General features: G+C 40.7%; 1 protein-coding gene and 1 non-coding gene across 2 annotated transcripts in view; both read right to left on the bottom strand.

Moving 5' to 3' along the window:
- LOC101822854 (ATP-binding cassette sub-family G member 3-like) overlaps positions 1-10916 on the bottom strand; it is a 42384-nt gene extending 31468 nt beyond the window's left edge. The window contains exons 1-5 of the mRNA XM_040747553.1: positions 10701-10916; positions 6964-7023; positions 6251-6365; positions 5137-5289; positions 3087-3223 (exon numbers count right to left, since the gene is read on the bottom strand). Coding sequence (XP_040603487.1) covers positions 3087-3223; positions 5137-5289; positions 6251-6365; positions 6964-7023; positions 10701-10903 — 668 coding nt within the window. The 5' untranslated portion in view covers positions 10904-10916. The remainder of the gene's footprint in view (positions 1-3086; positions 3224-5136; positions 5290-6250; positions 6366-6963; positions 7024-10700) is intronic.
- A 2434-nt stretch (positions 10917-13350) lies between these two features.
- LOC121141007 lies at positions 13351-13455 on the bottom strand. The gene has a single exon (XR_005877966.1). It is a non-coding gene; the product is annotated as a U6 spliceosomal RNA (small nuclear RNA).
- Between the last annotated feature and the right edge of the window lie 1369 nt (positions 13456-14824).

Below are 14824 nucleotides of genomic sequence, written 5' to 3'. Positions count from 1 at the left end.
GGGCGTCAGTGCAAGGAGTCCATATCATGAACAGGCAGCCCAGGTGATGGACAGGTTCACTCAAGCTTGAGAACCAATGACAGAGCAAATATTACATCTATGACTGTGTGAACAATTCCCTTTCATCATTTACTTCCTGCCTCATCAGCAAGTGATTTTCACTGTTCTGACAATGTGATTCACATTCCTAACCTTGCTCTCCCTGCTACACATTTCAGTAAGAACCTCATTTCAGTCTTCACAGTATGAGACTAAGGCGATTCTAATATAATTTCACCTTTTTTGATAAGGTTTAAAAGCTTAAACAAAAGACCAAGGGGGTCACAGTTAGTGAGAGGCAGACATGGGATCTGATCATTAGTTTAATTCCACGACTGGAAAAAATAAGCTGAACTACCATTTCAGGAAGTTAGGAGAACCAATAACCCATATTGCTTTGAAAACATGTTCATAAAAGCTGGTTATGGTGGCACATCTGCCCTGACCAGCTTAGCTACCACACAGGCACCCATCCAGAGCTTTGAGTTGTCCCAACCCAACATCTACCCCATCTGTGACCTGTTGGAGCACATGGAGGGACTGATCCTATAGAGACAAAGGCCTATGAGTCAAGCTAGCAGCACAATAACCCAGAGGAGTTTCAGTGAGGGTCCAGCATTAATGGTGTACTAGAAGCTTGACTGTTGGAGCCAGAATATGATATTACAATATAGGCCTCAGCTCAATTCCAGGAGCTCAAATCTCCTATTGTCTTTGAGATGTTGGCTGGTTGCCTCTGGATGGCCTGGCCACAGTGGAGAATAACGTCTAGTATGCGTAACAATAGACCTAGGCCTTGCACCAGTCATGGGGGCTAGTGGGATGTGCCTGGGGCCAGTGAGACAGGTGTTATGGGAGGTCTGAGGGTTTGTGTACATGCTTTCTAGGACTGGCTCTAAGGTTAAAGGAAGTGTTTCCTAGTCAGTCCTGTATACATGATAATAGATGTCATCTCCCTAGTACCCCTGCTTATAAAAAGCTATTTAAGAGGATGCTTGAATAAACCGGTGTCTCCAGTATGGACTGAGAGCCCTCCTGAGATGACAACATGTCTCTGTATCATTCTTAACACAGTTGGGTAGCTAGGACTTCCATGATCCACACTCTCCCACTCAGGGTCAGACCTGGGGCTCTTCAGCTGGCTCCAAACACAGCCCCAAAGACATCAATCAGTCCAGGATAGACGGCTCTTGCAGCCTTACAGAATAGGACTGATACTGGCCAGAGCGCGGCACCTGACCACTCATACAGTGAAGATTTGAAGTAAAGCTGTTTGGATGAGAGGGTCTACTCAACGTCCTGCTGCAGCTCCCAATGCCACTAAAACAAATGAAGACTTGATGGAGGACAGGAAAGACAGGGAAGTGAAGTGTTTGTTTTTCCTTTTGCTCTGTTGTTTTTGTTGTTGCTGTCTTGCTTTCATGTTGTTTTCTTTATTTAATTTTTAATTAATATTTTATGTTTTTATTTTTATTTCTTTTCAAATTTTCCTTTGAGGGGTTGCTATGAAGGTGAAGGGAACAGAATGGGAGTTGGGTGGGATTGGAGTGCATGATATGAAATGCCCAAAGAATTAATAAAGAAAAATTTTCAGTTGGGTATGGTGACATAACTGTTATACCCCTGTACATGGGAGGATCAGGAGTTCAAGGCCCACTAGGTGACATGAGACCCTGATTCTTTAACAGAAAGAGCAAAAGAAAGAGAATGAGGCAGGGAGGGAAAGAGTAAGAGAGAGTGAGAAAGCTGGGCATGGTAGTGCACACCTTGAATTCCAGGACAGCAATTGTTAGAGAGGAGATAAGGGCAAAAAATGGTGTAAGAGCCAAATGATTTCCCTGTCACAATATTAATAAATCACAAATGGAACAGTTAGAATTTCATATCATATAACCCAGTAACCACAGCATGATAAAATGATAAAAATTCAAGCCAGAAAAATGACATGACTCAATGGGTGAAGGAACTTGATGCCAATTCTAAAGACCCAAGTCCAGTCCCTGGAACCCACTGGGTGGAAGGAGAAAGTCAACTCCTTGACTTGTGCTCTAACCTCTACATGCATGCTGCACATGTGCAGACACACACACACACACACACACACACACACACACACACATACACACACACACATAAAGATGATACGTAGGTAGGTAGATGGATAGATAGATAGATAAATTAAAAAATAAAGATGATAGATAGATAGGTAGGTAGGTAGATAGAAAGAAAGATAGATAGATGAATGAATGAATGAATGAAAAAATAAAATGATTCTACCACTAGGATGCACTTCTAGGAGTCTTGGAGACCAAGGAGTACACAGCATAACAAGGCCTGAGTCTGCTCCCAGAGCACTGGGAGAAATCACAGAGGGATGACCAATTGTGAATGTGAAGGGTTGAATTGTGTCCTTCCAAAGACTCATTTGTGGAAGACCTTACATCTAAGAACTTAGACTGTGGCTGTAATGGAGATAGACTTTTTAAAAAAGGTAATTAAGTTAGAATGAATACTAGTGTGTTCTAATGTAACTGGTGTCCATTTAAGAGATCAGGGTATAGGCACATAAAGAGGTATGAGACACCATCCACAACTCAGTTACCCAGGCTTCAGCAGAAACAGCGTGTGGATACTGTAATATCTGGCTTCCCAGATCCAGAACTGAAAGAAATTTAACTTCTATCAAGTCACCCAGTCTGTGGTGTCCTTGGCAGTGTACTAGGTACTTCCCATCTTGTCAGGCCACCAGGTCCCACTCCACTTGGTCTAATCAATGTTCCAGACCCGCCAAATGTGCTTTGCCTCAGAACAAATGCATTATCCCTCCATCCAGCTCTCACTCACTCACTCACTCACTCCCAGCTCACTTGTCACATGCTTGAGTGTTATGGGGACACGCTGTTTAAATAAGTGCTCCACCTTCACCACAGCCATCTTTTCTCTCACTGTTCTCGATGTGTATTCCTTGTTAATGGAAGTTTCCTCTAACTAACAAGGAAGAAATGCTGTTCCTTACTTCTGAAATTCCTGCACCAAAATGCACTTACCTTCTCAGAACTGAGATGACATCAATAGTAGTTCTCAAGTCTAAGGCAGTGGTGGGATCATCCAAGAACAAAATGGGATGCTCAGCGACCAGCTCCATTGCTATACTGGTTCTCTTCCTGAGCTCCTTAGATCTAGGCTAAAGCACCAACAACCATCATTATCAACAAGAACAACCCCAGTCATTGTCATTTGGTGAACTAGCCTGTCCAGCAATGAAAGGTTTTGTTATATCAATATCCCAAGGAGCAGAGTGTGGGCACCTGGGAGAAGAAGGTGGATGTTCCTTTTTACCAAGGGAGTAGAAAGAGTCTAAGGTCAGAGTGGACATGAAACCCATGCTAATAACAGTTACTGTTTGTTCCTTATCAAGTCACATATTCCAGGGCAATGAGTTATCAAACTCCCTGACTGGCGCAGTGGAATCTTTGTCTAAGGAATGAGGAAGATGGGACAGGAGAAGATGAAGTATCTTTAGTAAATTAGTGGTCATTTAACACCCTCGCAACACACATAGACACATACGCACACACACCCTACACAACACACACACAGAAGTATACACAGATACACACACTCATACTGCTTTTCAACAAAAATTCCACATTGCATTATTGGGACTTTTTAAACTACCTTATGATTTTGCAAATTGACATTTACACTGTATACTATCACAGAATTCATGACTCATCATTGTAAGCAAATCTAAAAGCTGGTATGGTCTATAGGTCAAACTAGCACAGTCTTTATACCAGTCAATGTCACTGTGTAAGTTGAGAGGGGATCCCAAGGTTTGGGAACACAGAAATAGGGAATAATCCTCCCCAAACATGATAACCAAACCCTGATGAAGTCCTGCTGATAACATATAAGAATGGATGTCTGGGGAATGTGGGTGAGTGTAGTCATGATAAGGCTGAGGATATAAATGAATTTTTCATTTGGATAGTTAAGAATAGGGTTTATAGATAAGCAGATGTCCTTATTTTTATGGATTAAAAGTAATTAAGCCTCAGGAATAAAATACTACCAATGTTCTTTTAAAATACGGCAGTAAGAAACAGCTTTAGTGAGTTGCTATTGTGAACACTTGGAAGCCTACAAGACTGGTATTAGCAAGTGTACTATTGTGCTGGCCAAACAGTCAAACTTTTACAGTAACCTCATATTCCCTCTACATTTCTTAAACGAAAATCTTATGAAAGGCTGAAGAGAAGTTTTAGCAGGAAAAGCCTGAAGCCTGAGTTCAATCCCTGGAACTCACATATAAAAGCTACATGCAGTGGCAGGAATCTGTATTCCATTAAGATGTGATCACAGTGAGATGGGAGGTTGATCAGCAGCATCAGGCATGTGTAGGAAACAGAACAGGACAGACCCTGCCTAAAAAACGGGTGTGAGGAGAGAATGCACCCTTGACAAAGGCGTCCTATGATCTCTATGAGTATGCTATGGCCTTCAGGACTCACAAACACACACACACACACACACACACACACACACACACACACACAGGTATTTTTGAACGTTTTCATTTACAAGTTACATTAAAATTCTTGCAATCTATTACATTTCATGACTCCAAGAAGTTAATAAAAACATTTATTTCTATGTTGTTCATTAAAAGTCAATAAGCAATTTAGGACAATGACTGGCTATTCTTATATATAGAAAAGAAAGTATCTTATTATAAATATAAAACAACTTTAGTAAACAGAGCCAAAACACACAAAATTCCATCACTAATGAAAAAAGAAAGTGTGGTAAATGTCAGGTTTTCTATTGTTCTTCTATTGTGAGGAGCACTTTTTCCTGCTGAATCACATTCCATTCCCAGGCTTTACCATTGCTAAGGTAGCTTCCCAGCTAAATTTCCACTTTATAACATGTAACCAGTCACTCACACATTAATACAGAAAACAATCACCTTGGTCACACACATTATAGGAAACTGATGATGGAGGGTCATATTATCCATACAGAGATGTCTTTCTGTCTCTGTTTCTCTCCATCTTTTGGTTCTGAATCTTTTGAAATTTTTCTTCACATTACCTTGACATTTGACTCCTCATCCAGATGCAGGAGTTTAAGGACATCATTAATTCTCCTTCTTTTTTCATCTCTTGTTATAGACAGTGGAAGTCGAAGAGCTGCTGAGAACTCTACATTCTCTCTCACAGTCACCGTGCTCATCACTGTGTCATTCTTAAAGTTAAGTGGAATTTTAATTGCAAAAAGTTATCAGTAACACCATCACTCCAGTCACATATAAAGTACACCCAATGTACTGTTCTACTTAAAAATAGCCTTTCAATCTTATTAATTTCAAGTAGAGAGCCTGATGAAATCACTTTGATCCCCTTTCCATTTGTCTTCCAATAGAGCGCAGGGATTTTGGTGACTGCTACCTGCCATTATTTTCAGAAAATATTTCTTTATATATATATATATTTTTAATTTAAATTAGAAACAAGGTTGCTTCACATGTCAATTCCAGGTCCCTCTCCATTTCCCTCCCTTCCTCCCGTGCCCCCTTACCAACCCTCCCAAGGAGGGTTACCTTACCATTCCCTTTCCATTTCCCTAGGGAGGGTGAGGCCCTCCATGGGGGTGTCCATAGTCTGTCATTCCATCCAGGGCAGGGCCTAGACCCTCCCCCAAGAGTTCAGGGTGAGAGTGCATCTCTCATTGTTGGATGGGAGTCCAAGGTCCATTTGTATACCCGGGATAAAAACTGATCTACTGCCCAAGGCTCAATAGATTACCTAGGCCTCCTCACTGACACTCACATTCAGGGGGTCTTGATCAGTCCCATGCTGGATTCCCAGGCATCAGTCTGGGATTCAAGAGATAACCCTTGTCAGGTCAGCTGCTCTAGGCAGTGGAGAAAGATGGAGGAAGGGCAAGGTTGGACAACAACAATAATTTGTAGAATTAAAACACAGCTGCACTTACTAATACTGTACCACAGATGTCATACTCAATCCATCCTCATCTTCCTATTTAATAGTGCCAGGCTAATGAGTCATTAGGAAAAGCTGGTGTAGAGAAAGTTGGGCCTATAAATGTTTCACATAATGAACTGGAAACACACAAATCTACAAGCTGAGCATCTAATCATACAGACACATAGGAAATCTAAAATTATGAATTCATCAACACTTACTTGTGGGACATAACCAGAATTACATTTGAAATTAGTAGGTCGAGGTTTTCCATTTATCAAAATATCTCCAGAAAATCCATGTGGATCATTTCTTGCAGCTAAGACATCTAATAACCTACAAAAGGTTATATATGTTGTATGGTTTGCTTTCTCCCTTCAGTAGCAGCAATCATCATTGTGTCATTCAGAATAAAAATTATTCCTGTCAAAAATTTAACTGAAAACACACACACACACACACACAAACACACACACACACACACACACACACACACTCCTTTTCAGCATGTGCTCTCTAATACAGCCAAGAATTATAATTGCTAGACATGAACCACCTGACTGCCCTTCCCTGCTATATGACCATGGGAACTAAAACAGGTAATGTGCTGCTGTATTTTGAGAGTCAAGCCTGGTGAGGTTTTCTTGTCTCCAGAAAACTTCATCTTTCTAATTCAAATATTTTTCCCACATTAAATACCAATAAGACTCAACACCATGCCAATCGTTCTATCATTTCCCATCAGTAAATTGACCTAGTAAGACTTTCTGATACTGGTAGAAAATCAGAATGCACCCTCCTGCACATTATCCACAGCACACGGGACACACTCACACATATACAATCACAAATACTTAGACAACTTTTATAGAAGTGGTTTCACAGCAGGGAAACTGGATGCAATGGGCTTGCACATGCTTTCCGTTATACTCACAAAGATCTGCTCCTGTCCTGAGGTCCCATGATGGCATTGAGGCCAGGTTTCATGATCCCACTGCAAACACAAAATCAAACCGGATGATTTGTCTATTTAAAACAAGTTATATTACTTTATTGTCTACAGTGAATATGCTCTTGAAGTTGGATGAGACTGTACACAGAAAATAATCAAATAGTCACAGAAAAAATATATTAATAGAGGTCTATTATTTATAAGATATGTTAATTGCTAGTGGGAACTCATCAGAAAAATGGCTCAGATATCACAAAATTCCTTGTTTACTACATAAAGTCTTGTCTTTTTGAAACATGGTGCATCTAAATTCAGTGTGCTTGAAGCTCGTAGCAGGTTCTCATGAACACTCCATTACACCTACATACAGCCTGCATGTGTCAAGTTCATAATAGCTTCTGGCTAATGTTTGATGGTCAGTATCTTCATATAGCCCTGTTGCTGCCTAGTAAACATCATCACAAGAAAGCAACAAGTCATGGGATATCAGTAGACGTGTCCTTACTATTAAAATAGAATCAAATCAAAGCCAAAGCATCAAAACACTAGAAAGAAGCACTCCAGAGACAAGAAAGCATTACCAAGTTTAACACTCCATCTGAATCAAAATAGAAAAGTTAAGCCTGCGCGCGCAAACACACACACACACACACACACACACACACAAGAAATGATAATTTCCTTCCCTGTTAAAGCAATTAGAATATGCTCAGTTTAGAGTTGGGAGTCATCCCTCATGAAGAGGACAGAGGATATTCTTTATTAATGAGTAAATACAGTACAGATACTAGTTATGTCAGAAAACTGATTCACAATAGTTAATATCCAGATTGAAAAAAGGCATTCTCTTAGAGAAAACTTAACTCCATTCCCATTTGTTATTTCATACCCAGACAACATGTGAATCCTTTGAACTGCCCATTCTCCAGTGGGTAGGAAAATGGTGGAGGTTGTAGGTGGAGGAGTAGAAAAGATCAGTGTTCAAGAACAGAGGGGATGTTTAGAGTTGGGAGGAAAAGTCTAAGCCGACTGAGCTGGATAAATGCTTGGTGTGTGCTCTGTCCTTAGATTTGTTTGAAAGCATGGCTACTCTGTTTCTTGGGATAATGTGCGGATCATTGGATTTAGCTCTTTGTAGCTCTTGGTGAATTTTGAGCAAATACATGAGGACCCAGACTTTTTGCTGTTGGGACTTCCTCATTGTTTCCATCTCATCACTTGTAACTGCTCCAGTCAGCCTGTTATAAACTCTGAGGTCAGTTTTGGCAGGCTGTGTGTGTGTGTGTGTGTGTGTGTGTGTGTGTGTGTGTGTGTGTGTGTGTGTGTGTGTGTGTGTATACACAACTCTTTTAGGTCTTCAAATTGGTAGTATTTAAAATTGCAATATTCCCTCATATCACTAGATTTTTGACAGTATGCCTTTTTCTTTCTTTTTTTAAATGTAAGTCATAAACAAGCTTGTTTCACATGTCAATCCCAGCTCCCTTCCATCCCCTCCTCCCTCAACCTCCCCACCAAGCCCCCCAGTCCCCCATCCAATCTCCCCTCCAATCCCCAGGGAGGGTGAGGCCCTCCATGGTTGATCACCAGAGTCTGTCATTTCATCCATGGCTGGGCCTAGGTTCTACCCCAATAGTCCAGGCTGAGAGAGCATCCCTCATTGTGGGATGGGCAACCAAATTCCATTTGTATGTCAGGGATAAATATTACCCAAGGTCCCATAGATTGCCTAGGCCTCCTCACTGGCACCCACATTCAGGCGGTCTGGATGAGTCCCATTCTGTCAACCCAGTCATCAGTCTGGGGTCCAACTTGCTCAGGTCAAATGTTTCTGTGGGTTAAACCAGCCCAGTGTTAACCCCTTTGCTCAGCAGTTCTCCTTTTCTGTTACTGGATTCCAGGAGTTCAGTTCAGTGTTTCACTGTGGGTGTCTGCCTCTGCTTCCATCAGTCATTGGATGAAAGTTCTGTTTCCCAGACTCTCTGGCAGTGGGAGTGTATGCTGGAACATACCTGATTCATGTCTAAAATCCATATATGAGTGAGTACATACCATATTTCTCTTTTTGTGACTGCGTTACCTCACTCAGGATGGTTTCTTCTAGTCCCATCCATTTGGGAGCAAATTTCAAGATTCCATTGCGTTTTTCTGTTGAATAGTACTCCATTATGTAAATATACCACATTTTCTCTATCCACTCTTCAGTTGAGGGGCATCTAGTTTGCTTCCAGGTCCTGACTATTACAAATAATGCTGCTATGAACATAGTGGAACAGACATCCTTGTTGTATGAATGTGCATCTTTTGAGTATACGCATAAGAGTGGAATTGCTGGATCTTGTGGTAGACTGATTCCCATTTTTCTGAGGAATCTCCATACTGATTTCCAAAGTGGTTGTATGAGTTGACACTCCAACCAGCAGTGAAGGAATGTTCCCCTTTCTTTACATCCTCTCCAAGATAAACTGTCATTAGTGTTTTAGATTTTAGCCATTCTGACAGGAGTAAGATGGTATCTCATAGTTGTTTTGATTTGTATTTCACTGATGGCTAGAGATGTTGAGCACTTTTTCAAGTGCCTCTCAGCCATTTTAGACTCCTGTACTGAGAATTCTCTATTTAGTTCTGTACCCCACTTTTTAATTGGATCCTTTGGTATTTTGGAGACTTGCCTCTTGACTTCTTTGTAAATTTTGGAGATCAGCCCTCTGTCAGATGTGGGGTTAGTGAATATCTTTTCCCAATCTGTGGGTTGCCTTTTTGTCTTGCCGACTGTGTCCTTACAGATGCTTCTCAGTTTCAGTAGTTCCCATTCATTAGTTGCCGATCTTAGTATTTGTGCTACTGGAGTTATGTTCAGGTAGTGGTCTCCTGTACCAATTTGTTCAAGGGTACCACCCACTTTGTCTTCTAACAGATTCAGTGTGGCTAGATATATGTTGAGTTCTTTGATCTATTTGGACTTAAGTTTTGTGCATGGTGATAGATATGGATCTATCTGTAATCTTCTACATGCCAGTCTCCAGTTATGCCAGCACCATTTAACACTATGTCTTTAATATTTACTTTTACAACATTAATTTTACTAAATTTCAAACATGTCTCAGAATTTTTTCTGTTTGTTTTGTTATGTTTTAATAATATGTGTAAGGGTTTGTCAAGCTTGTTTGCATTTTCAAAGAACAAATTTTCTGTGTTATTAATCCATTATGTTTTTTTTAGTCTCCATCTCATTATGTGATCATGTGTCTGTATGTATGTATGAAAAGATGAGGCTCAGGGATGTTTCAATGGATGAAGCAATAGCTGTGTGAGGGTGAGGACCTAAATTAAACATCTAGAATTCACATAAAGTTGGGTGCACTTGTGGGAAACTGTAACCATCCTCTAGGGAGAGATGGGAGACAGAGACAGAAGAATCCCAGGACTCTTGCAGGCTGCTAACCTGGCATATACCTCAGTAGACAATGAGAGACTGCGTCTATTACAGGGTAGAAGGTGAAGAGCAAAGCTCAAGGTTGTCTCCTAACAGCCTGGTACCATGTTATGTCAATGCATCCACACTCTGCACATCTGAACATGCACACATGTACAATTATATACACACAGTAGCACAAACATACACACACATGCACACATAGATTATTAATAACAGAGAAAATCTATGGTTACAGGAAAAAGTTGTCCAATATATTGTTCTCTTTACTTCATGTACATACCTGATATTTGATAGTCTTTCTATCACCAAAGTCTTTTTACAAAATGGAAATTCACCCGACACTGTTTCTTGATAGCTGATGTTATGAAAACTTAACACAACCTCTCCAGGTAATGTCTTCGGGTAACTAGTGCCCTTTCCAGGAAGGTTATTGGGATTTCTTTCTATCATTGTGATTTTAACAGGGTCACCTTTGGAAGACATCTCGATAGGTTCTCCCTTCCTGTAGAAGGGACAGCAATAGTAAGTTGATGGACACACAAACAACATTATGACCCAGCACAGCACATTTACAGATTGTATTAAACGGTGCAGTCACAGGCAGATTCCTTCTAGATAAACACTACATATCACGGTGATTACCTAAAGACCCAATGAGAAACAGATATAACTGGGTACATACACTCCACTTATGTATCAAATTTCTAAGAAATAAATGAGTTCAATTGAGTAGAACATGCATGCAGTTATTCGTTATACATTCATAAAGGATGAATGGAACAGATGGGGGTCAGATTTCTTTTACTTCAAAGGCATATTATGATATTACGTAAGTTCAGAAGTAGAATACTTGACTAGCATTACCACATCTCATAATTATGCATATAGGCTTGAGCATGAGGTGTGTGTGTGTGTGTGTGTGTGCACATGCACACCTGTACATATGTGTGGATTTGTGGAAGACAAAATCAAATAACATATCTACATGCAGACAGAGCTAGTATGGAAAAGGCTGGCCAAAATACACAGATGGTTCAAGACTTGGTGTCAGTGAAAGATGTAGAGATGGTTTAAGGGGTAGATTTCTTCAAAGCACAGAACTGACTCCAGGTATAAGGGGTGTGATCAATTGTGAGATCAAGTGAGTCACTTAAATTTGGGCTAATCATGATAAGCATAAGACCTGGAGACAGAGTTGAGATTTTGTTGCCTTGTATCTAGTGATGCATATATCTGGAGTCCTGATGATGGGTCAGAGTATGATCCAAGAGATGGAATTGTAGCGCTCATGGCTCTGGTGATTTGGACAAGCATATAAGCTTGTTATCTTGGAAAAGGTCTTTAAACATCCATGAGTCTAGGTGTTCCTGGCTTCATATGTTTATATTTCAGAATAATTTATTTGTACTAGTTAGTTGTTGATTAACCTTGTTTATTCTCTATGCTACACAATTGTACACATAAGGTAAAGAGTCTTTTTGCCTCACTATTTGCTTTTCAAATGAAGCAAACCACTTTTATACGAAATGGAGTCACTCATGGCAAGGCACACTCTGAAAACTACTGCCCTATACAATGCAAGGAACACAGGTGGGCACAGTCTGATTTCTATGTGTCTCATGTCTCACAGTGCCAGAGCCAGGAGCTCTATTCTCTGAGTTTGAGCTGTGGTGTGGATCCAAAATCATCAAAAACTTGTCATGGTGCCCTGGGATGCACTGGTTGGTAGGCAGCCTGAGGGACAGTAGTGGAGGTGGGAGTGACTGACAGACACACGCCTAGCACAGGCTGTGGAGGCATGAGGACAGGCAGCCCTGCCTCCTGTGACCAGGGATGATGTGGCTCCTGTGGATGGATGACTGCTGAGCCTGAGAGATCAGAGCAGGTGCTAGAAGATTCCTTGGCTTCTGAAGCTGCCTCATGAAGTTGTTGGTCACTGTCTTAGTTAGGGTTTCTATTACCGTGAAGAGACACCATGGCTGTGACAATTCTTATAAAGGAAATCATTTAATTGGGTGGCTCACTGACAGTTCAGAGTTTTAGTCCATTATCATCATGGTGGGACAAGGTGGAATGCATGCACACATTTTTGCTAGAGAAGTAGCTGAGAGTTCTACATCTTATGCAGGAAATAGGAAGCAGTCTGTCTCAGTCATATAGGAGGCCACAAAACCCACCTCCACAGTGATGCATTTCCTCCAGCAAGACCACACCTACTCCAGCAAGGCCTTGCCTCTTACTAGTGCCAATTTCTTTGAGGGCCATTTTTTTCAAACCACCACAGTCACTGCCAAGGTTTATGTGCCACTCCTACACCCACAGGGCCATTGTACAGGTTATCATGGATGAAGTTCTTGAGTGTCATTGCTAGATAGTCTGGACAGTTGTTGCCTCTCTCCTTTGGAAGCTTCATTATGCCTTCTAGTTACATGAAAGACAGTCCTCAGGGTGTGGTAGGGCAGGGAGGGGGAGCATCAAAGTCAGTTAGAGCTCAGGGCCCTCTGGGTCCTGTGTCTAAAGACCATGGTTTCTTCAGCAATGTGTAATTAGCATCTACCTCTGGGGATAACTAAGGGCAATACAATAGCAAGAAACTTTATGTCCTAGGAGTGTCTTAGAAAGAAATCACCAACAAATCAAAAGAGGTCTTCTCATGTTTGGTATTTGTTTTTCATTTTTGTTAGGGGGTCTCTGGGAGCTCCATTGGCATAGATGAGAAAGGTTCATTGCAAGTATGTATATATATGTATACACTGAATTTGGGGCATTATAGCTTTTATTATTTTAGGGAAATAGTTAATAGTGTTATTCCTTGAAGCTATTTCATACATCATTATTGTTATTTTGCATGCATCTCTCCTACTCCTCCATTTACATCCCTCCCTCCTTTCTAAGGAGAACACATTTTTCCTATCAGATAAACTGTATCCTAAAAATATGAATCCTTCACCAATTTGTGTGTCATCATTCTACAGGGGCCATGCTAATATTCCCTATCCTTCCTGGTTTAGCATAATACTTCACTCCCATTCATACAATGTCCAGGCACTCACAAGTTGACAAACTTCAGAGCTAATTGTGCTGTAGATCAAATGGACTCCAGAATATTCTATACAATTTAAGAGTTCACAACCTCCTCAGCAGCTCATCTATTTTTACCAAGACAGATCACATCTTAAGCTGTAATGCAAGATTTAACAAATAAAAAGGTAATTTCTTGTATCCTACCAGATCGTAATCCCAATAGATGGAGTCTTTAAAAAAACTAAATTCATTCTTGATTACAACCCTAAACAAACCAGGAAGAGAAAATTCACACCTGCATAAAATTAAGGCTACTGGGATAATCCTATCAACAACATTATACAAAATAGGGAATAACTCAAATTAGTTCCTTTAAATACAGTAACAGGATAGAGACAAGGATGACCATCCCTCAACTATTATTTAATATAGGGGTTGAATCCTCAGGGAGATTGAACTAGTGAGAGTGTGGGAGCACACAGATGACTCAGTTTCCACCTGGAATCTATTCTGATATAAGCCACTAGAGTTCAAGCTTGCTTGTTTCTGTCTGCTTGAGAGTCATGAGAAAGTTCTAATGAAGCCGGGGAGATAGAACACATTATCTAACAAGTTTCTGATTCCAGCCAAAAGGTACATAGAGATAGGGAATGCGGCTGCTTTCTGCTAGCAGGACTCATGTGACAGTGAACCTGGCTGCTATCTATGGTCTCAAGAATGAAATTGAAGGTGCTGGAGAGAAGGCTCAGCAGTCAGGAGCACACACCACTCCTGCAAAGGACCTGACTTCCATTCCCAGCACCTGCACAAGGGATTTCCAACTGTCTGCAGCTCCAGTTCCAGGGGATCCCGGGCCCTCTCTGTCCTCCACGGGAACCAGGTGTGCAAGCAGTGCACTTACACTCAAGCAAAACACTCATACACATCAAATAAAAATGAAATCTCTAAAAATGTAACTCAAATCAGCATTGAGGGCCCCCAAATGTATCTTGTACTTTCTGTCAACAATTCTCCGTTCTATCTTCTTTTTTTTTCCGCTTATTTTATTTATCCTCCTTTCAAATACTTCACAGATAGCTAGTCGTAGTTAAATGTAGGAAAAATCCCGCCTGTGCATGCATTTTAATACTCATTGAATGATGTGAATGCACTGTTGGAGATGCATATGTCAATTTCATAATGAGGGCACTTCTGTGCAAATGTTCAGGCCTGGGCACATGGTGCTTCATAAATATGTGTTACTTTTAAACATTCCCTGCTTATAAAACTAGACAAGCCATTACATTTCTATTATCACACAGGGAAAGACAAGAAGCTGGCATTGTAGACACACAATATACTGAAAGGTTTGCAGTGTAGTTTTCTGTCCTTTAATTTCTC

The sequence above is a fragment of the Mesocricetus auratus genome, unplaced genomic scaffold, assembly GCF_017639785.1.
Source record: "Mesocricetus auratus isolate SY011 unplaced genomic scaffold, BCM_Maur_2.0 Super-Scaffold_100006, whole genome shotgun sequence".
Taxonomy (NCBI): domain Eukaryota; kingdom Metazoa; phylum Chordata; class Mammalia; order Rodentia; family Cricetidae; genus Mesocricetus; species Mesocricetus auratus.
Note: the sequence above shows the minus strand (reverse complement) of the source record. Positions and strands in the feature narration are given on the sequence as shown.